At 34.1% G+C, this 24,420-nt stretch overlaps 1 protein-coding gene across 1 annotated transcript in view; it reads right to left on the bottom strand.

Annotated features, from left to right (window-relative positions):
• CCDC172 (coiled-coil domain containing 172) overlaps nt 1–24,420 on the bottom strand; it is a 55,185-nt gene that overhangs the window by 5,245 nt on the left and 25,520 nt on the right. Inside the window, exons 3-6 of the mRNA XM_044240598.1 lie at nt 24,081–24,197; nt 22,757–22,922; nt 12,596–12,697; nt 12,146–12,248 (exon numbers count right to left, since the gene is read on the bottom strand). Of these exons, the coding sequence (XP_044096533.1) occupies nt 12,146–12,248; nt 12,596–12,697; nt 22,757–22,922; nt 24,081–24,197 (488 nt within the window). The remainder of the gene's footprint in view (nt 1–12,145; nt 12,249–12,595; nt 12,698–22,756; nt 22,923–24,080; nt 24,198–24,420) is intronic.

Genomic DNA, 24,420 nt, shown 5'->3' with positions numbered 1-24,420 from the left:
TAAGCAGATCTCACGCTTCAGTGCATAGACTGATTGCCTACCGGAGTCAAGAAGGACTTCCTTCACCTGCTGCACAATAACTCAGGGCAGTTTGCATTGGTTATTGTCACCTTTCTCTGAATCATCAAATAATGACGAGGATGGGCCAATACTGCTATAGTTAGTTGTGCAAGACTTATGTTTCGTGTATTTTTATGATTTTTTGCCAATTCCAGTTTTTTTTCAGTTACTGCTAAGTATTCTAGAAAAGGCTTTACTAAAAGAACATTCTTTTTAGCTATAGAACTATACACAAGTACTATTTAAGTAGAATGAAGGGAAAATTTCAGCCAAAGTCCTAGTACATAGGCTCAAATGATAATAAAATTTAGGTATATTTTACTAAAAGAACTTACTAAAAGAATACTCATTTTAGCTACAGAACTGTACACAAGTACTCAGTAGAAAGAAGGAAAAATTTCACCCAAAGTCCTAAAACACGAACTCAAATGATATTGAAATTTAGGTATATGTCATCGTGGTCTTCTGTTTCCATATAATGGTGATTATGTAATTTTATTTCTAGCTTTTTTTTTTTTGCCTAATGTTATCACTTATATTTTTCTCAGTTAATTACACATGCCAATTAATACCATATAAGAGAAATATGTAGTAGTCCAAGTGGCGACACTAGAATTAACTTAATTTTTCATTTATGGTATAGCAATTAAGTTGTTCCTGTTTTTTTCTCTACCATAAATAACATTTCTATGAACACCTTTGTGCATAAAGTTTCCTCTGTACTTAGAATTATTTTCCTTTGGATAGAACTCGTAAGTGTAATTTTAGGTTAAATTAGATAAACATTTTTAATTAATCACTTTCAGTGATTTATGGACACCAAATTGCATTTGGAATATATGCAATGTATACTGTTTCAGCAATGTAAGAATTATCTCTGTACCACACCCTTGCCAACTTCGGTATGGTCACTTAAGAATGTCTTTCAAAATTTGATAGAAAAATGATGTTCAGTGGTTCTAATTTGCATCTCACTTATTTGTCTTCGTATCCCTACTAACTTGTACAGTGTTAGACACAAAGTATGCATTCAATGCATGTTTGTTGGATAAATACATGAATGAAAACTTTTGATTTTAATGTTTTCTGACTGTTTCTTTTTCGCAGTTGATTACTTGGCATGCTGTTATTCTTTGTTGTAACTACTATAAATTTCTCCCAGTTCACCATTCCATGATGCTGAACTTCCTCGACACATGGAATTTTAAATCTTATATGTTAAGTGTCTTGATTTTATCCTTTTTGGTTGCCTTAATCACACCAGATGTTTACTAAGTAGTTCTTTTTACTTTTTGCTAGTGTTTCCATGGCTTGATTTCCCTAATAGTCTTTCTCTGTATTAACTCATATGAAAATATTTTAGTGAAATTTAAACACAAACACACTATTTTTGAAGACATACAGGTCATCCTCTTTCATATACAATTTATTTCTGAAAGTAGGTTTAAAAGTTGAATGTGTGAAACCAGAATTTCAGTGTTCTAATTACGCCTTCCCCCAGTCCAGGCCACCAGCAGACAGGTCACAACCTTCACAGCTGTGTCAGGCCAAACCAGAGAGAACTGCTTAGAAGGAGGAAAATGGGGGATAGGTCCCAACAGCATCTCCATTATTTCAAATCCTGGGTGAACTGAATTAGGCAATCTTTTTTAAACCACATACTTCCTCTTATATTCCTACTCCCATACCAAAAGGGGTAGTTCGTAAAGGTAAACATATGAAAATGGAAAAATTTTGTTTTCTATTAAAGACACGAGTGATTTTTGAAAATGATCACTTTAACATTTATACATGGCTTCTGCAATAAACAAAATTATTTCAAAGTTTAGGAACATTTACAAATAGTCACATTTACATCAGAATATAATGTTTAAAATAATCAATTGATTCTGTCATCAAAATTTCCCTTGTATTTACTTAGAAGCTTTAGTAGCTATAGTATGTGCCAAGAATTCACAAAACAGGAGATCTCTATTAGCTTGAAGGCTACATAATCAATGCTGTAGAGACACTTCTGTTAGTGAATAAATGATGAAGTTTTACTAGAAAAGATGCAGAGTCAACAGAAATAGTCAACAAAATACATAGCTAAGAATAATCCTGGAATTAAATGGGGATTTTCATATTTTATAAATGTTAAAAAAAAGAGAGAAATGGATTGGCTACAGGTATATAATTATTTGACTGGTATTTTCCAGAAACTTTAATGCTGAGATCTTACTACACTTACCAACTTGGAGTTCATTCTTGTTGATATTACAAAGCACTGCAAGGTACCTGTGCATTATTTCCTCCGGGCAGCCAGGATTATAATTCTTATTACTCTACTAAATAATGCTTATTCTAATAATGTTACAGAAACACTCCCACAAGTATTTAAAGATACATGTGTAAAAAGTCTTCAATTATGAAAATGTAGAAACTCTTACATATCTGTCAGTGGTAGAAAGGCTATATCAATATGGCATTTCCGTATACTGGCATTAAAGAAGAATGAAGCTGATCAGCACAAACTAATATGGGAAATATCTATAATATTTTGCTAATAATAGAGCAAATTACAGACCAGTAATTCTGATCCCACTCTATGCTAAATGCACACACGGCACATATGTACACATACACACACACACACATAAACACACACACAGAGATATAAACTGAAACGATACATGTCAAACTTTTAACAATGGTTACACAGGGGATTTCTGGAATAAGGTGATAAGAGAGGAGACTTTGATGTTTTACATTTTCATAGTGTTTGAATTTTGGATTCAGTCTACATAGCCTAGTCTCATAATTTAAAAACACCTATATACATCTGGTAAAATAAAAAAAAATAAATGTGTGTAAATATACATATTTATCTGGGTATCTTTTAGAAAAGTTGGGAGTGTTTGAATACCAGCATGTATTTATGGCTTCTTATAAATTGAAGGACCAATCAATGTGACCTCTACAACCAACTTAACTGGATGACTTTTCACTGAAAAGGCAACAGCACTGATTTACTACTTCATATAAATGCATTTAAAGTTTCTCAGTAGGAGGTAAGTATTAACTTTCGTGCAGTTTCCATTGCAAATATCTCTTCACAAAACCACACTATCTTCAAAAGTTCAGAAGGAAAATCCCATGCTGTTGACTTTGCAGCTTCATTTCTGAAATAAACTTCCCAATGTATTAAACAGGCACAAATGCTGGTTACAGAAAATGTAAAAGCATTCTAGAAAAATGTTTCATGGGTAAGGAAAATGCCTGAAATGTTTCAAGTTGTCTGGTATGTCAGTATTTGGAGCAAATGAAAAGTCATGATCAAGAGCTATATTTTGGTGGCCCTGGTGTTGGGCAATAATAGAAAAATAATAGGTGTTGGGAGTTTGAAAGGGCCCAATACATAACATTCTTCTTTCCTGCCCAACTGAGAAATAAGGAAAGCAGAAAATAATCACATTTACTACAAATGTAGCAAATACTGGAGAATGTGGCTTATATCTACAAGCGAAGGGCTTACTAAATAGTGAACCCCAGAATTAGACTAACCTAATGCACATCTTTACAGACACAATTGGATACAACAAGCTCTCTTATGTACTCCTAGCACTGTAAAATTTAAGGGACAGAGGATCAGAGAGGAACATACACTGTCTGAGGCAGGCCAGCTTCCAAAGAAATAGGGAAAGAAAGGGGCAAGGCTCCAGTTCACCCTTCCAAATTCACCAGCCAGATTGAGTCACTCCTCCCCACCTTCCAAAAAGAAAGGAAGGTGTTGGGGAAAGGCTGGGGGGATTACACCTATATAGCTTTTTCCATATGGAGGAAAAAATCAGGAGTGGAAAAAGAACTCCATCAGGCTATCCCAGTGGTGAGAATTTACCACATCTTTGCAAATAACATTGAAAATATGTGAAGGAATTGTATCTTCTTTGTACTGAAAATAAAATTATATGTAGACTCAATCACTGGAGCAAATATTTATTGAACACTATGTGCCCTTGACTGTGCTAGATGTGAGACTGATAGAAAAAGGAAAAGTAAGTAAAGGGAATTCCCCACTGAGTGAGATAGATTGATACAAATACCTATTATAGAATATGATGAATGATATAACAGAATTATAAGCATGCTCTCTATGAACACAGAGAAATGAACAGTAGAGGAAAGCTTTCACTACTTATTACACTCATTTATTTATTTATTTATTTATTTATTTAATGCCTACTATATGCCAAGCTGTGTACCCATATCTGTACCCATGAATACACAATGGTAAACCAAGTAGACAAGATCTCTTTTCTTGTGGAGCACATGGCAGACACAGATACTAACAAAGTAAAGCATGTAAGTACATAATTACAAAATAGAATCTGTGCTATAAAGGAAAAATATACGGTGTTATTAAAAAAAGTAAAAACAAATTTAGATCATAGGGTAAGGGAGAGCTTCTCTGAGGAAAATTTCAATTGAGATCTAAAGGACAGGGTATGTTCCACATAGGTAGGAGATAGGCAGAGGGGCTAAGAGATAATTTGAAGAGAAGGAAAGGCATAAAAAGAGGTCCTTAAGTGGAAAAAAGTTTGGAGTGCTTGAGGGAGCAGAGTGAAGAGGGGACCACAGCTGAAAATAACATCAAGAGAGAGGTGGTCAGAGGCCACATTGTGATAGGACCATACTAAGGATGTTAGGTTTTATTATGTTTGTTATGAAGCCTTTGACTGATTTCAATGACATGATTCAATTTCAATGGATTGGCTGGTGCAAAAATGGAAGAATGGGGAAAAGAAGAAGATTATTACTGTGATCCAGGTGAGAGAGAGTGGTGGCTAGAACCAGGACATTAGCAATGGGAAGAGCGAACTGGAAGGATTCAGGAAACATTTTGTAGGTAAAAGCAACAAAACTTGATAATGGATTAGGGTGGGGTGAGAATGATGAGAATTAGAAATACATCAAAAATGCCTGATACATTTTAGATTTGAGCAAAACTCATAAAAAAATGACATGTGAGCTGGGCCTTAAGGACTAAGTTAGATTTTAGCTCATGGAGAAGGAAAAAAGATAGAGGTATGAGTTCCTGTGTCATATTCAGAATTCCATAAACAGTATTCTGATGCACTAGTAGTTTAGGGTATGTGATAAAAATGCAGGAAGATAGTGGAAGAACTCAGATTATGAAGACCTTTGAATTCTCCCATCCAAGTACTAACCAGGCCCAACCCTGCTTAGCTTTTGAGATTAGGCAGACTGGGCATGTTCAGGGTGGTTTGCCCAAGATAAGACCTTTGAACCTCTGATAAGACTTTTGTTTTTGCTTATTTAACATCACTTCAGATCTATGTTTATATTAAACTGTTGGGAATTCAGGACTGGAATTTAAGAAAGAGGGATTTAGGAAAAATATTTGGAAATAATCTATCTGTGATAACTAAAATCATTAGAGCATATGAGGTAGCCCATAAAGAATATAAAGAAAGAAGATTCAGTGATTAACCTTTTGGGATCTCATGCATTTAAAAGACAGGTGGAAGGAGTCCAAGATGGTGAAGGAATAAGAGACCTTAGATTTGTCTGGTCCCAGGAATTCAGCTAGATAGCTATCAAATCATTCTGAATACCTACAAAATCAACTAGAGATCTAAGAAAAGAATTGCTGCAATTCTACAAATAGATAAGCAACCACTTTCAGCAAGTCTTTTTTTAATTTTCATTTTTACAGGTACAACCTATCATTTTATTTTATTTTATTTTATCTTTGTACATATGTAAGTTTTTCTTTCTTCACAATTTTGGGATCTAGTTTACTAAAAAAACAGACCTAACTACACACAGGATCCAGTGTATTGCTCTATTCTGTTGACCTGATTATACTTTTTTTTAAAATTTGTTTTTAAGTTTTGAGTCTCTTCTGATTTGTTTAGTGTATATTTCCCTGGGATCAATAGTATTTTTTCCCCCTCATTCATATATTCTTCTCTAGACAGAATAAGAAGAGAGAAAAACTCACCTCATAAAAGAGAACAAGAGGCAGTACTATTGGTCAGGGATCTAATCAGTATGGATATAAGTAAGATGTCAGAACTAGAGTTCAGAATAATGAATATAAAGATACTAGCTGGGTTTGAAAAAAGCATGGAAGACCTAGAGAATCCTTTCTGGAGAAATAAAAGAACTAAAATCGTAATCAAGTTGAAATAAGAAAGGGTATTGATGGGATGCAATAAAAAAAAAAGAAGGCTCTAAATGCTAGGATAAATGAGGCAGAAGAGAGAATTAGTGATATAGAAGATAAAATGATGGAGAATAAAGAAGATGAGAGAGAGAGATAAACAACTACTGGATCACAAGGGGAGAATTTGAGAGATAAGTGGTATCATAAACCAAAACAATATTAAAATAATTGGGATCCAAGAAAAAGAGTGAGGAGTAGGCAGAAGGTATACTGGAGTAAATTATAGCAAAGAACTTCCCTAATCTGGGGAAGGAAACAGGCATTCAATTCCAGGAGGCAAAGAGAACCTCACTCAAAATCAATAAAAATAGGTCAACACCTTGACATATAATAGTGAAATTTGCAAATCTCAAAGACAAAGAGAAAATCCTAAAAGCAGCTTGGGACAAGAGGTCCATAACCTACAAGGGTAGAAACAATAGACTGGCAGAAGACCTGTCCACCGAGGCCTGGCAGGCCGGAAAGGACTCACATGATATATTCAGGGTGTTAAATGAGATAAATATGCAGCCAAGAATATTTTATCCAGCAAGGCTGTCATTCAAAATAGAAGGAGAGATATAAACTTCCAGGACAAACAGAAACAAAGAATTTGTGATCATTAAATCACCCCTGCAATATTAAAGAGAATCCTTTAAGCAAAGTGAGAGCCCAAAAGTAACATAGACCAGAAAGGAACAGAGACAATATAAAGAACCAGTGAATTTAGAGGTAATACAATGTCACTAAGTTTCTATCTTTCAACAGTTACTCTGAATGTAAATGGGCTAAGTGCCCCAATCAAAAGACTCAGGGTATGAGGCTGGATAAAAAAGCAAGACCCATTGATATGCTGTCTGCAAGAGACTCCTTTTAGACCCAAAGACACTTCCAGACTGAAGTGATGGGGGTAGAAAACAATTTATCATGCTCATAGACATTAAAAGAAAGCTGGAATTAGATTTCAAACCAAACACTGAAATAAGAGATGAGAAAGGATACTGTATCATAACTAAAGGGGTTATATCATAATCCAACAAGAAGATCTAAGCACTGTAAATATTTATGTCCCTAACATGGGAGCAGCCAATTACATAAACCAATTAATAACAAAATTAAACAAATACATTGATTATAATACAATAATATTAGGGGACTTTAACATCCCACTCACTGCAATGAACAGATCAGCTAAGCAGAAGATCAACAAGGAAACAAGGTCTTTGAATGACACACCGGACTACAAGGACTTCACAGATATATTCAGAACATTCCATCCTAAGGCAACAGAATACACACTCTTCTCAAGGGTACATGGAACATTCTCTAGATTAGATCACATACTGATCACAAATCAGGTCTCAACTGGTATCAAAAGTTTGGGATAAAAAAAAAACACACACAAAAAGTTTGGGATCATTCCCTGCACATTTTCAGACCACAATGCTTTCAAATTTGAACTCAATCACAAAAGGAAATTTGGAAAGACGTCAAATACATGGAGGTTAAAGAGAATCCTACTAAGAATAAATGGTCAACCAGGAAATTAAAGAAGAATTAAAATAATTCATGGAAACAAAGGAAAATAAAAACACAACGGTACAAAACCTTTCGGATGTAGCAAAGGCACTCCTAAGAGGGAAGTATATAGTAATAAAAGACTTTTTCAAGAAACAAGAAAGGTCTCAAATATACAACCTAAATTTATACCTAAAGGAGCTAGAAAAAGAATACCAAATAAAGCCTAAATCCAGCATGAGAAGAGAATTAATAAAAAGAGCAGAAGTCAATGAAATAGAAACCAAAAGAACAGTAGAAGAGATCAGTGAAACTAGGAGCTCATTCTTTGAAAGAATTAATAAGATCATTAAACCCCTGAACAGACTTATCAAAAAGAAAAGAGAAAGGAACCAGATAAACAAAATTATGAATGAAAGAGGAGAGATCACAACAAACATTGAAGAAAAACAAACAATTTAAAAAACATATTATGCATAACTATAGGCCAGCAAATGGGTCAATCTGGAAGAAATGGATGCATTCCTAGAGACATAGAAATTATCAAAACTGAAACAAGAAGAAATAGTAAACCTGAACAGACCCATAACCAGCAAGGAAATTGAAGCAGCAATAAAAAATCTCCCAATAACCAAGAGTCCATGGCCAGATGGCTTCCCAGAGGAATTCTATCAAACAATAAAGAACAATTAATACATATTCTTCTGAAGTTGTTTCAAAAAAAAAAGAAGGAAAACTTCCAAACTCTTTCTACGAGGTTAGCATTACCTTGAACCCAAAACCAGACAAAGATCCCACCAAAAAGGAGAATTTCAGATCAATATCCCTGATGAACACAAATGCAAAAATTCTCACCAGGATACTAACTAATAGGAACAAACAGTACATTAAAAGAATTATTCACCATGTCCAAGTAGGATTTATTCCAGGGCTGCAAGGGTGGTTCAACATCAGCAAATCACTCAATGTGATATGCCACATTAATAAAAGAAAGGACAAGAACCACGTGATCCTCCTAATTAATGCAAAAAAGCATTTGACAAAGTACACATCCCAATTCTTGATTAAAACTCTTCACAGTGTACGGATAAAGGGGACACACCTCAATATCATAAAAGCTATTGACAAAAAGCCCACAGTATCATTCTTAATGGGGAGAAATTGAGAGAAAAAAAATGAGAAAAAAGCTTGAAAGTAATGAAATCCTCATGGATAATATGAAATAAAAATGTAATTATAAGTAATTATATAATTATAATTGTATCTAATTTTAGAGCATTTACTATGTTCTAAGCACTGTTCTAAGGGTTTTTAAGTCATTTAATTTTTACTATAATCTTGTGAGGTAGGTGCTATAATGAACCTCATTTTATAGATGTGGAGACTGAGGACAGACAAGTTAAATTATTTGTCCAAGGTTACTAACCTAGCAAATAGCAGATCTGGGATTTTAACGGGGTTGTAATCTTAAGCTCTATGCTTACTGCCTCTCTAGAACCAAGGTTTATCTTTTCTATCCTCTCTGAACTATATGAAAGAACTAGATCAGTCATAGTTATACAGTCTTCCAGGAGCTTCTTATGAATTTAACCCAACCTTCGACTTAAGTGTTAATCACAGCAATATTCTACAAGTTAGCTGCCTTAACATATTTAATTAATGATCCCACACTCTTCAGAATAGAATCTTTTAAATAAATAAGCATCTTGGTATTTATAAATGGGAAATGATTACCTAAAGGAGAGACCATGAAACCACTGTGAATTAGAGTACTAGTTCTTTATGCTAAAGGATGGCATCAAGACAGAGTCCGACAAATAATCTGAACATGGCAGATTAATTTAAAAAAATAATCATTATGAAAGAATTCCAATGATATAGACAGTATAAAAGATGTGTAAAATTTTCTAATTACTAAAAGTAGAAACAATAAATGCATATACATAAGCTAATATTAATTTTATAATTGCTTTCTTAACTGGTTAAAGTTTAATAAAAGTAGAAGTACAACTATAATAACCTTAAAATAAAACTGGTTCTCAGCTGGGGACAATTTTTCCCACCCCCCTCTGTCCAGGGGACATTTGGCAATGTCTGGAGACAGTTTTGGTTGTCAAAGCTGAGGGTGGGAGATGCTGTTGGCATCCAGTGGGTCGAGGCCAGAGATGCTGCTAAACGTCTTAAATTGCACAGGGCTGTCCTCTTGCAACCAAGAGTAACCCGGCCCCAAATGTCAACACTGCCAAGTTTGAGAAACCCTGTTATAAAAATGGTGTCTATACCAATAGTAATTAAACCTGAAAATTTGGGCGCCTGGGTGGCTCAGTGGGTTAAGCCGCTGCCTTCGGCTCAGGTCATGATCTCGGGGTCCTGGGATCAAGGCCCGCATTGGGCTCTCTGCTCAGCAGGGAGCCTGCTTCCTCCTCCTTCTCTCTCTACCTGCCTCTCTGCCTACTTGTAATCTCTCTCTGTCAAATAAATAAATAAAATCTTTAAAAAAAAAAAACCTGAAAATTTAAGAAAAAGGCAACAGAATTCAGTATACATTTGAAAACACAGATGGAAAAGAATATTCCAAAATTTAGGGATAAAACCAACTTAATTTTGGCCTTCATGATATTGAATAAATGTCTTGCCATTATTAGCTTCTTGTTTTTGCACTAATTATAAGGTTTATGGCCCTATTTCCTAAAATCTTTATATTCAATACTTTGACTTGTTCTTTTTTTTTTTTTTTAAAGAATTTATGTATTTATTTGACAGAGAGAAATCACAAGTAGATGGAGAGGCAGGCAGAGAGAGAGGGAAGCAGGCTCCCCGCTGAGCAGAGAGCCTGATGCGGGACTCGATCCCAGGACCCCGAGATCATGACCTGAGCCAAAGGCAGTGGCTTAACCCACTGAGCCACCCAGGCGCCCCTGACTTGTTCTTTATACTTGAAATTACTTGTATGGAACATACCAGTAAGCAAACTGAACTACACATATTAAGTAATTTAAAATGGGAACTGGTGAATATTGCCATTTCATTTGATAAGTGCTAAAATGCAAAAAATGGACAATGCATAAAGACTAATGCTTCTTTTTATTCAAATTTCTTCTGTCACCATCTGTGAAGGAAAAAACACTCTCTAACAGACTCTGTGTGTTTAATTTTAACCCAGGGCAAATTTTTATGATTGATAAACCCACAAAACTGGAGTTCATGTCAGAAGCCCTTATAATACTAACTATCATGTCACCAGTGGGCCCTATCATTTTTGAAAATGTAAAAAAATCAATGAGCAGATTGTCATTACAGGAACTCATTCTGCATCACACATATCACCCAAGAGATTGATATTTCATGCTTATAAAACTTAACATAAAATTAAATTGCAAATATTTTCTCACAATCTACTAAAATTATGGCCTAAGGCAATACACAGCTAATATGAAGCATTTGTTCAGCTCTAGTGGACATATTTCTATATGATTTATGTAAAAGAAGGCTTCATTTGCTTCTCATAGATTCAGTAATGAGGTTTCCTTCCTTCTATTTAGCCCAGAAAGTAGATGAACTTCTTTGAAATTAGGCTGGCAAATATAACATTGAATTATTAATAAACAATAGTAAAATTAACAAACTGAAGGTTTTCTCCTTGTGTGTATGACTACGCTGTTTCAAACACCAGCCATTCTTTCATTATCCAAATACATAAAAAGTAGCTCAATATTCCATACAGAAAATATATTTCATTCTTTCACCATAAAACAAATAGTAATAAATTTCAAGTAAAATAGTAGGTTTGATTTTTCCCCCTCAAATTTAAAATGATAAAAAATAATTTCAATCATTTAAAAAAAAATTAAGGGTTGCCTGGGTGGCTCAGTCAGTTAAGTGTCTGTCTTTGGCTCAGGTCATGATCCCAGGGTCCTGAGATCCAGCCCCACATCAGGCTCACTGGTCTGCAGGCAGTCTGCTTCTCCCTCTCCCTTTCCCTCTGTGTGCTCTCTCTTGTTCTCTTTAATCAATCAATCAATCAATCTTCAAAAAAAAAAGTTAGGAATAACAGAAAGGAGAGTTTTGGAACTAATACTTTGTTTTAATCTGCTGGGATGTGAGTAACACTAAGTCCATGAGGTAAAAGAAAAAATTGATTTTAGTATTATCAACCCAATACACTGTGAAACTTACACGTACCACTTTTTAGCCAGTGAAGCCTTTTCTCATTAGCATATTTCACAATACACATAAAAGGAATTAATATCTTTATCTGGAACTTTAAAAAAAGCTTACACATTTAGCTTTATGCTGAAATCTCTTTGACAACTTGAAAAATTACCAGATTTTATATCAAAATGTAATAGGAATTCTTACCTTAAGCACTCAGCATCATTTTGAGGCTTTTCATTGATCTTTGCTTTTTCTGCCTCTAGGTATTTGGTAGTACAAATGGCTTCAATCTTTTTATCTTCAAAAACTAAACAATTAAGAAAACGCTTACAATCTTTAAAAAAATAAACAGAAGAGTTCATTCATAAGAACAATACTCTAATTTTTGGTGCTTTATATAAAACGTATGCACTCATGATTCTTAGTTTTCTACTTTAATATAGCAATTACAGGCATAAAAAAAGATCTTGACAAAATTTATGACATTAAAAATATCAGATCTAACAATTTTTTTAATGTTTTACCTGTTTCATCTTTATACCAATAATAACACTGTAACTCAATAGGTGAGTATATTTGGAAAGAATAATATGACCCATTATGCATATGTAACTATATTCATCCGCAAAATAAACTAGCTCATAAAGATAATACCTTTAAGTTTTCTCTGCACAGTAAGTAATTCTTGTACTACTTCACTCTTTTGTTTTTGAAGTTCACATAACTGGCCACTATCATGGTCCATCGATTTTATTTCTAGAAACAAATAGACAAATAAAAGCCATATTTTAGCCACTTAGGCTTTGCCTTGAATATGTCAACAAGTATTAACTTGTGTGTGTGTGTGTGTGTGTGTGTGTGTGTGTGTGTACTAAAAATTTAAGTAGTATATGGTCAATTTTTAAACTGATAAGAACAGATACTGTATTTGATCTTAGTCAAAAGATCAATTTTAAGCCCCAACAAGCTTTCTTTGGCCGTCTAGAAACTGTTTCTAATGAACTGACCAGAATTAATTAAGCAACAATGAGGTACAAAAGAATTAGTTAATTGAGGGTTAGACTACCTAGAGAAAATTCAAAATAATGTAACAAAGTAAAACAAGCTTCCCGATGAGATAATAAGAAAACTCTATCCTTCATGAGTAAAGCATATTTAAAATGACATTGCATAGTACTCACTATATGGCTACAAAGTTCTACAATACTGCTAATATTGCTTCTTCTACCTAGAATAGCTTTCCTCTTTTTCTCCCACAATAAACTCCAATTCATCCTTTAAGATTCATCTCCTAATTTTTCAAAAGGTAAACAATAAATTAAGACACAGAATTTAAAACATGACACCACACAACTAGCTAACTTCCTTAATTTACAAAGAGCTCATATAAATCAGTAAGAACAAAAATGTAGAAAGATGAAGAGTATGAACAGTTCGTTCACAGGAAAATAAAAAGAAATTTAAGTGACTAATAAATTCAGAGAGCAAAATCATGCAAAATCAAAGAAATGTGAATTAAAGCAACAATAAAAATAATATTTTTGCTTGTCAGATTGGCAAAGATTAAAGTCAGTGATAATGCCCACATTGGTAATGGTATAGGATAATAATACAAGAAAACAGGCATTCTCCTAAACAGTTGGTGGGAAAATTAATTAATTTGGTGATTTAAGGAATCTGATTTGACATTAAGTCTCTTAATATTTTTCTCTGACCTAGCGGTTCCATTAGTAGATTCTACGACACAAATTTAGTGACAAAAGTATAAGGAGATATATACTCAGATAATTAGAGGCCCTTACTGATGGTCATGTAGGTTGTTTACTGATTTTGTTTTTATTTTGTTTTCTTCTAAAATCGCCACCAATCCCTCCACCTGTGCACCATTTCCTATCTTCTCTGGGAACTTTACTTCTCTCTTGAATTTTCAACTCTACTTCTCCATGGGCTCTGATCCATCATCATTTAATATGTTCAAATACCTCCTGTCTCAAACAACAGAAATGAAAAATGGACAACACATAACCCACTAGAAGCCCTTCCCTGACCTCATAACCCCCTGGGTTACTGGACTCTCTCGTCCAGAGAAACTTTGCTTCAAGGGCTTGTGGGCGCTTATGACCACCATCTCCTCTGTTCTCACTGCTCAACCCATTACAACTTGGCCTCTACCCTTCCTCTCTTCCTACCCCCATCTGTTGCTTTCCCTAAAGATTACAAGGGCCCTTCCATGGCTGCTTCTTAGTCTTCATGGTTGACAATTTGGCAATATTTAACATGGGCGGATCGCTCCCTCACACACTCTCTCTCCCTGAGGTGATCTCCCATTTCACACAGTAACGTGTCCTGCCTACCTTTCACACTCATCACTGGCCTTTTTCTTCTTGCTTTGAAAATCCTGGTGTTCCTCAGTTTTCTATTACTTACTTTCAACACATTTTTCCTGGATGACTCCTGAATTAATTATTAATTAATTTTTATGTTATGTTATCTTAGTCACCATAAGAACATCATTAGTTTTTTGCTCTAGCATCCCATGATTCATTGTTTGCATATAACAGTTTCAGCTCAAATCTCCCTCGGAGCTCTTGACTTACATATCCAACTTTCTGATATTGACTCAGATCTGCCATTTGGCTAATTCCTATCACCCTTCAGACCTCAGTCTGAAGGTCACTTGCTCCGGGAGATCTTCCTTCACTCCTAGTCCAGGGTAACTTCCCTTACTATACATTCACACCTCATTTTATACTTCTTTTGAAAAAGTTATCAATTCATAATTATCTCTTTCATACTATTAGAGACAGAGCATTAAACAAAGTCCTGCCATTACAGAGTTTAAAGTTTCATATAAAAATGTTAAAATATACATAGAGACGGATGTGTTTTGTGCAAGTACAAAGACCAACAGTACCAGGTACTATGGAAGCAAATCTATTAAAATAAACCCATGCTTCTGGAAGAAAGGACACAAAAGAGAGGGCTCCCACAGTATTTGTGGTATCAAGGACTTTTTTCTTTATCAATTTTTGGAGGAATAATTAACATGAGGTATATCCACCTAACAGCATAAATTCTCTGAGTTTTGGCTCTCACATACACTCGTGCAAACACCACCACAATCAAGAAATTGTGTTTCTATCAATCCCAAAATCTTCCTCTGCCCTTTTGCAATTTATTCATTCTGACACTGGCAACCACTGATCAGCTTGTTGTCCCACACAGTTTGCCTCGTATTTAGTATGTATTCTTCTGTGCCCAGCTTCCTTCCGTCACCATATCCTTTTGAGAGCCATCCGTGTTGTCTGTGAGCAGATCTGTTCTTATCTCTGAGTATTCCACGGCATGGGTACAGCAATTTTGTTTATCCATTTACCTCTTAATGGACATTTAACTTATGTTCAGTTTTTGGCTACAGTGAATAAATCTACTAAAAACTTAGTGTGGACCTAAGTTTTACTTCTCTGGTGTATCTAGTTGTAGAATGGCGGGGTCATATGGCAAATGTTTGTTTAATGGTTTAAGAAACGTTTATCCATTTTGAGTTTATCTTTGTGTACGGTGTAAGAGAATGGTCGAGTTTCGTTCTTCTACATATAGCTGTCCAGTTTTCCCAGCACCATTTATTGAAGAGACTGTCTTTTTTCCACTGTATATTTTTTCCTGTTTTGTCGAAGATTATTTGGCCATAGAGTTGAGGGTCCATATCTGGGCTCTCTACTCTGTTCCACTGGTCTATGTGTCTGTTTTTATGCCAGTACCATGCTGTCTTGGTGATCACAGCTTTGTAGTAAAGCTTGAAATCAGGTAACGTGATGCTCCCAGTTTTATTTTTGTTTTTCAACATTTCCTTAGCAATTCGGGGTCTCTTCTGATTCCATACAAATTTTAGGATTATTTGCTCCAGCTCTTTGAAGAATACCGGTGGAATTTTGATCAGAATAGCATTAGAAGTATAGATTCCTCTAGGCAATATAGACATTTTAACAATGTTTATTCTTCCAATTCAAGAGCATGGAATGGTCTTCCATCTTTTTGTGTCTTCTTCAATTTCTTTCATTAGTGTTCTGTAGTTCCTTGAGTACAGATCCTTTACCTCTTTGGTTAGGTTTATTTCCAGGTATCTTACGGTTCTTGGTGCTATAGTAAATGGAATCGATTCTCTAATTTCCCTTTCTGTATTTTCATTGTTAGTGTATAAGAAAACCACTGATTTCTGTACATTGACTTTGTATCCTGCCATGTTGCTGAATTGTTGTATGAGTTCTAGTAGTTTGGGGGTGGAGTCTTTTGGGTTTTCCATATAAAGAATCATGTCATCTGCAAAGAGAGAGAGTTTGACTTCTTCATTACCAATTTGGATACCTTTTATTTTCCTTTGTTGTCTGATTGCTGCTGCTAGGACTTCTAATACTATGTTGAACAAGAGTGGTGAGAGTGGGCATCCTCGTCGTGTTCCTCATCTCAACGGGAAGGACGCAAGCTTTTTCCATTGAGGATGATATTTGCTGGGGGTCTTTCATAGACAGATTTGATAAGAAACTGAAAAACAATTTCCAAAGTGGTTGTACCATTTATTTTGCATTCTCATCAGTACCATATGAATTTCAGATGCTCCCCATACTTGCCAACACTTGATATGACCAGCCTTTCGAATTTTAACTAAATGTAGGTACAGTGATATACACTGTGGTTTTAATTTGTATTTTCCTGATAGCTAAAGATATTGAGTATCTTTTCATGTGTTCATTGGTCATCCGTATATGCCCTTTTGTGAAGTTCAATCCTTTTCCCCTTTTAGAATCAGTTTTGTTGCCTTCTTATTATTAAGTTGTAAGAGTTCATTATATTCTAGGTAACAGTACACAAGCAGATATATGTATTGCAAATATTTTCTTCAAGTTTTTGGTTTGTCTTTTTCTTAATAGTATTTTTTTTAATTTATTTGAAATCCAGTGTATTTTTTTTCATGTTTCTGTGTCCCATCTAAGAATTCTTCTAGGAGTTTCATGATGTTAGCTTTTATGTTTAGATGTATGGTTCATTCTGAGTTAATGTTTAATATGGTATGAAGTAAAATTTAAGAATCATTGTTTTGCAATTGATGTCCAATTGTTCCAGCACCATTTACTGAAAAGATTTTCCTTTCCCCCACTGAACTGCCTTGCTGCTTTTGTTGACAATCAATTGACCCTATCTGCATTAGGCTATTTCTCTTTCCTTCCGTGGTACCAATATGCCTATTTTTAAGGCAGTGACACATTATCTTGATTACTATAGCTTTTTAGCAAAACTTGAAATCAGGGAGTATAAATCCTCAAATTTTGTTCTTTTAAAAAATTTTGGCTGTTCTAAGTGATTTACATTTAGAATTAGCTTGTCAAGGCTTACTAAAACTTAATGGGATTTTTACCGAAATTCTGTTGAACCTATGATCAATTGGAAGAGAATGGACCTATTAACAAAATTGAATTTTCTAATCCATGAACATGATAAATCTATCTACTTAGGTCTTCCTTAACTTCTCTCAGCAATGCTCTGTCGTTTATAGTATAGAAGTCCCTCATATCTCTTGTTAAATTTGTTTCTATTTTGTTTTTAGATGCTGTTTAAATGGTATTTTTATTCCATTTTCTATTGTTTGCTGTTAGTATATAAGAATTCAACTGATTTTTTTTTTTTTTCTTTAGAGAAAGAGAGAGTGGTGGAGGGAGGGAAATAGGGAGAGGGAAAGAGAGAATCTTAAGCAAGCTCCATGCTGGGCAGACCTGAGATCATGACCTGATCCCAAATCAAGAGTCTGACACTTAAAAACTAGACCACTCAGGTGCCCCTCAACTGATTTTTAAATATATACCTAATATCCTATAACCTTACCATATTGACTTATTAATTTTAGTAATTGTTTTATAAATTCCTTATAATTTTCTATGTAAACAATCATGTAATCTATAAATAGAGACAACTTTGTCTCATTGAAATGGTTAAAATGGCTAGGACATCCACAGCCATATTGAGTGGAAGTGATAAGAATGGACATTCTTGCCTTATTGTCAATCTTTGTGGGGAAAGTATTTAATATGTCACCATTTCAAATGATATTGGTATTTGCTATTTCATCATTAAGTGTAATATTAGTTGTAGGCTTTTCAAAGAGGTTCTTTATCTGGTTGAGGAAGTTTCCTTCTATTCCTGGTTTTCTGGGAGTTATGTAGGGCTATATAGATCCCTTTACCAGTTCTCTTTTCCAGTCCTTTATGAGATAGCTGTCATAGATGCATATGGTATGCATGTATACAATCTGCCTCTGCATACATAATAAATTCCATAAGACAATATATTATTTGCTTTAAACAATCATATGTATCTTTTCAAGTTAAGAGGGAAAAAACTGAGATTTTTAATTGTCCATATATTTGCCATTTCTGTTTATTTTAATTCATTAAACATGATCCAAGTTTCTCTCTGGTATTATTTTTGCTTCTACTTGGAAGCCTTCCTTTAGCATTAGAGTTATTGTTCCCTGTTTTCAAGATTTTTTCTTTCTCTTTGACTTGTTAACAGTTTGACTATTATTAAATGGCGAGGCATGGATTTCTTTGAGTTTATCATATTTGGATTTGCTGAACTTCTTGAATCTGCAAATTAATGTCTTTTAGAAAATTTAGGAAATTTCCTGCTGTGATCTCTTCAAATATATTTTCTGCCAATTCTCTTTCCTTTCCTTCAGAGACTTCAATTACTTGAATGTTAGACCTTTTAAAATTGTCCTACATGTCCCTAAATTTCTAATTTTTTTGTTTCATTTTATTTTGTTTTAATTTTTCCCCTCTTTTTCAGATTGGACAATTTCTATTGATCTATCTTCATGTTCACTGGCTCTTCTATGAGTTCCATTCTGTTATTAAACTTATTCAGTGACATTATTATTTCAGATAATGTATTTTTCAGTTCTAATTTTTTTTCACATTTTCTATTTCTCCACTGAGTTACCTATCATATATTACAAGTGCAACTTCCTTAACTCACTGAGCATAGCTCAATAATAAATGCTATAAAGTATTTCATAATTCCAGTACCTAGATCACTGTGGGTTTGGCATCTTAGGGTTTTCTTTTGATACTAGGTCACATTTCACTGATTCTTCAGAGGTCAAGTAATTTTGGATTGCATCCTAAACATTGTGAGTATCATGCTGTGTAAACTTTGGACTTTTTTCATAATAGCCACTCTAATGGGTATGAAGTCGGGTCTCTTTGTGGTTTTGATTTACATTTCTCTAAAGGCTAGTGATGTACAGCAGCTTTTTGTGTGCTTATTGGTCATATCTTTGGAGAAATGTTTATTCAAATCCTTTACCCATTTTTTAAATTGAGTTGCTTATTTTTTTGATGTTGAATTATAGTTCTTCTATATTCTGGCCATTAGAAGCACTTGACTGTCTGAGTCAGTAGAGCATATGACTCTTGACTTTGGGGCTGTGAGTTCAAGCCCTAAACTGGGTGCAGAAACTACTTAAAAACTATCCTGGATATTAATCCCTTATCAAAGAAATGATTTGCAAATATTTTCTTCCATAAAAAAACACAACTCATTCTTTCTGAGAGTTCCGCTTTTACTCTCTTGATAGTGTCCTCTGACATACAAAAGATCTTAATCTTAATGAAATACAATTTATCTATTTTTTCTTTTGTTGCCTGTTTTTGATATCCAAGAAATCATCTCTAAATCCAATATGATGAAGTGCGAAGTGTTTCCTATATGATTTCTTCTAATAGCTTTCTTGTTTTACTTCTTAAGTTTAAGACTTTTATCCATTTTTAGCTAATTTTTGTATATTGTGTAAGGTAAGGGTGGTATCCAGTTTTCCCAGATCCATTTTTTCAAAAGACTATCCTTTCCCATTGAATAGTCTTGGCACTGTTATAAAAAATCATTTGACCACATACATGAGAGTTTATATTTCAGCTCTCTATTATATCCTGATTTTCTATATGTCTATCCTTATTCTAGTACCACACAGTTTTGATTACTGTGGCATTTTAGTAAGTTTTGGAATCAGAAGTATGAGTCTTCCAACTTTTTCTTTTTTTCCAGAATAGTTTTGGCTCTCTGGGATCTTTTGGGATTTTATATGAATTTTAGGATGGTTTTTCAATTCATGAAAAAAACACTGTTGGGGGCACCTGGGTGGCTCGGTGGGTTAAAGCCTCTGCCTTCGGCTCAGGTCATGATCCCAAGGTCCTGGGATCGAGGCCCACATCGGGCTCTCTGCTCAGTGGGGAGCCTGCTTCTCCCTCTCTCTGCCTGCCTCTCTGCCTGCTTGTGATCTCTGTCAAATAAATAAATAAAATCTTAAAAAAAAAAACACTGTTGGGATTTTGATAGAGATTACTTTGAATCTATACATCATTTTGGGTAATAATGTCATCTTAACAACACTAAGTTTTCCAATCCATGAACATGGGATGTCTTTCCACTTATTTGGGTCTTCTTTAATTTCTTTAAGCAATATTTTATATAGTTTTCCATGTACAAGTCTTTTACCACCTTGGTTAAATTTATTTTAAAGTATTTTATTCTTTTTGACACTATTATAAATGGAATTTAAATTTTTGTTCCTTTTTAGGTCACTTATTGCTCATACACAGAAATGCAACTTACTTTTGTGTGTTGATTTTGTATATTGCAACTTTGCTGTATTTATTTATTAGTTCCAGCAGATTTTTGTTTTTTTGTTTTTTGTGGTATCCTTAGGTGTTTTATATGTAAGAGCATTATCATTTGGGCACAGAGACTACTTTTTCCTTTCCAATGTAGATGTGTTTTATTTCTTTTTCTTGCCTGATTGATTTGGCTAAAATTTCTAACATATGTTCGAAAGAAATGGTGATACCCATGACTTTTTGTGGAAAGTTAGTTTTAAAGTATGCATCTATAGACTTTTGTATTCTGACTTGTTATTGAAAATACACATCAATATCACCTCACGGATTTAAAAAATGTTATGTTCCCTATCCTTTCCCACAGATTCTGATTCAATAGGTCTTGAATGAGACTCAAGCATTTAATATTTTTTAAAGCTTTCCAGATGTGTGCCTCTGTCCTACACTCTCTACCCAAAATAATTTCTCTCTCAGAATTATATTTCCTTCATCTATAAAATCAGATTAAAAAGTATAATCCTCACATTTTTTTGCGGGTTTAATTATGTGGCAGGCAGAATCCTATGTGTTTCAGTATAATTTCATTGCATTCTCACAACAACCTTTGTTAAGGTCATGACTACTAACCCCCATCTTTACAAATGGGGAAACCGAACCAAAGAGAAGTTTGGCATCTTGCCCCAAATCACACAGCTATCAAATGGTAAAATTAAGATTTAAATGAAATCAACATGATATTAGCATTTATAGTCTTTAGGATGGCGGTTGCTTTATAGTATAAGCTTGATGAATATTACTTAAAATAGTAGTTGTCATATGTAAAGCAAATCAATACATTATTCATACTGAGAGCTCCAAGTCAGTAAAAGAGTTAAATGTGTTTATTATTCTCCATTTACTAAAGGCGTCAAAGCAACAACATATTTTAGAAAGGCTTCCATTAAAAACTAATTTTGCACTTAATATCATTTATATTTTCATCCTCTATTTCCTCAACTCCCATTGACTCCAATCTATTTCCACCAGTCTTTTTCTACTGCTCTACTTTGTGCCACTGCACTTGACATCTTCTGATTGTCAAATTAATATCCTATTTTGTTTTCCACTAATTTGAGAAATACATACCTTGCTTTTAGCTTCTAAAATATTACTCTCTGCTGGGTCTCCTCTTGCCGTCTTTGACTACTCTGTCCCATTCTTTTTCTTTCTTTCCATAAATGTAATCCTTTCCCAGTTTCTGGCTTCAGTCTTCACTCCTCATCTATGTTCCCTCTATATGTTTTCTCTGAATGATGTCACCAACTCCTCTGGATTCAGTCCCAAACCTAATGGTCTACCTCTAATCTTTATTACCAGCTTCACAACCAAATTTTCCCCTGCCACCTGGGAATCTTCCCCGGTATATTCCATATACATCTCTAACTAAAAAGACCTGAAACAAAACTCAGTCATTTTGTCCAGAATAGGCTATAGTTCCAACATGCTTCTCTACCTCTGTTCTTCCTCCTGGTACCCTATTCTACCCAATCTCTGACATATGAAAACTATAATTCATCCCTGTCTATTTTTGTTCACCTCAATCAGTGATAAAGTCCTATCATTATGCCTATATATCTCTTTAATTTACCCTCTCTTCTCTGTGGCAATGTCTTTAGTTCAGGAGCTTATCACAGATTGCAATAACCTACATGCTAGGGTTTCTGAAATGAAATTCTCCCCATGCCACTGTGTAACCTTGTTTCCTAATTTAAATTGTACTGATGGTAAAATGAGGATCATCATATCAGTCCTATCCCTATTATAGCTTCTATAACATTGTACTATAAATATCTGCTTCATATTTGATTCTTCCACATTTTAGTTTTATATCACCATAACCCACAACAATGCCCATCACATAACAGAGAGTAATAGATAATTGCTTATTGAGTGAATGACTAAAAGCTCATGTCACATCTACTTCTAAAGAACTTGAGACCACTCACAATGTAAGATACATTTCCATTAGGATAAATAAGATAAAGATAAAAGAATAGCTATGCAATAACCAATTTACTTATGAAAAAGTTAATTTCTGGAAAATTCACTGGCTCAAAATAAGTTATTTTCATTAATGACAGATAAAAGAGGTGGCACTATATACTCATACCCCTCTTCAAAATGTTTGCCTGGTTTTCTAAGGCAGATATTTCAATCTTGACATTTTCTTTCATCAAAAGCTTTCTTTTCTTTGTTACTTCATACTCATTATTGAAGTCTGCAATTTCCTTAATAAATTTTTCTTCTTCCTCGGTCACTTTTTTCTTTGTAGCCCCCTGAAAAACAGAAACAAAAGATCAACTATAGATGTTAATTGTAATACTATTTTTCTATAGTGATTTAAAATGCAATCATTTGGAATTACTAACAACAAAAATATAAGATTATACTTCCTGGTGTTATCAGAAAAATGCTTTATTCCTCAAGCAATATTAATAAAAAAGTGAAGCTACTGCATACTAATAACCAACAATTTCCACATGAAAGTTTTATCCTTAATGTTTTGGGAGTATTACTGAGATAGAAATCCTATAACTTGTCATTATATCTGTGTTTATGTATTAAACTTAGCAGCATAGGTGCCATTTTGTCACTGCAATATAAAATTAGGTAAAATAATCAAATGTCCAAACGGGAAAATGAAAATCTACACTCAAAGGAATTGCTGCTATAGAAAAACAACAAATAAGGAAATCCAAGGAAACCTTTTAAGATAGAGACAAAAAAAGTAAAATTATATATTTATTTCCAATTCAGTTCTACAAAGTAGTTTACGCTTTATGAAACATCAACATGAAGAGGAAATAAGAATGTCCAAATACTCTGCGCCATGACAGAATCTAAATATTACTGTATTTTTCTAAGAAATGTCAACCAATTGTGAACTACACTGGGGAACTAGCCATGTTATGCATAAGCTCAAACTCTGTTGGTTCTGACTTCATATAAATATTCTTAGTATTTTTAAATGTATTTTCTTTGAACTGTCAATTAATTGTAAGTCACATTCTTAAACTGGCCCTGTCATTTAAAACTGAGTCTGCTGGTTCTGAGTTAAGATTAAAAAAAAAATAAAGAAAATCTATCTCTTCACCAAGATCCATAAATATGCCTAAAGTGTGAACCTCTCTGCCTTTCAAAAGCATTAAACCCAAGGTCTGAAAGCCTGAGCAATTCAAGTCAGTTTCACTGGGTTTTTCTATGCTTATTACAATTGCAAATAATTTCTATATTGCATATCTGCTAATAGAATTCTTTCAAACTATATTACTCTACCAACTAGTTTTCAGTAGCATTTAATACTTTTCCATATCTGAAGAGGACTATCTGCCAATATGCATACGTATAATTTTCCAAAAGTACACCTAAGTATATTTAAATACTTTTCAATACAGTTAGTGGAAAAAGATATTTCTAAGGAGCTGGAGACTTACAAAGGTTTGGAGAAGCATATTCCTCTGGTTTGTAATTTCACTACACTGTCTTTCTAAGGCATTTTCATGAATTTTCCAAAGCTGTAAGAGGAAGGCTTTTTCAGAAAACTGTTGAACCTTTAAAGTGAAAAAACAGAAATCAGAATGAAATAATTGTTAAACATTTTAGGGTGCCTTAGCTAACAGAATAATCTGCATAGTATAAGGTATTTTCTGTATTAATCTTAAATGCAAAATAAAATTTACATTAAACACCTTATTTTAGGGGTGCCTGGGTGGCTCAGTGGGTTAAAGCCTCTGCCTTCGGCTCAGGTCATGATCCCAGGGTCCTGGGATCGAG

This window comes from Neovison vison, chromosome 2 (assembly GCF_020171115.1).
Source record: "Neovison vison isolate M4711 chromosome 2, ASM_NN_V1, whole genome shotgun sequence".
NCBI classification, from domain to species: domain Eukaryota; kingdom Metazoa; phylum Chordata; class Mammalia; order Carnivora; family Mustelidae; genus Neogale; species Neogale vison.
This window is presented reverse-complemented; position numbering and strand designations above follow the sequence as displayed.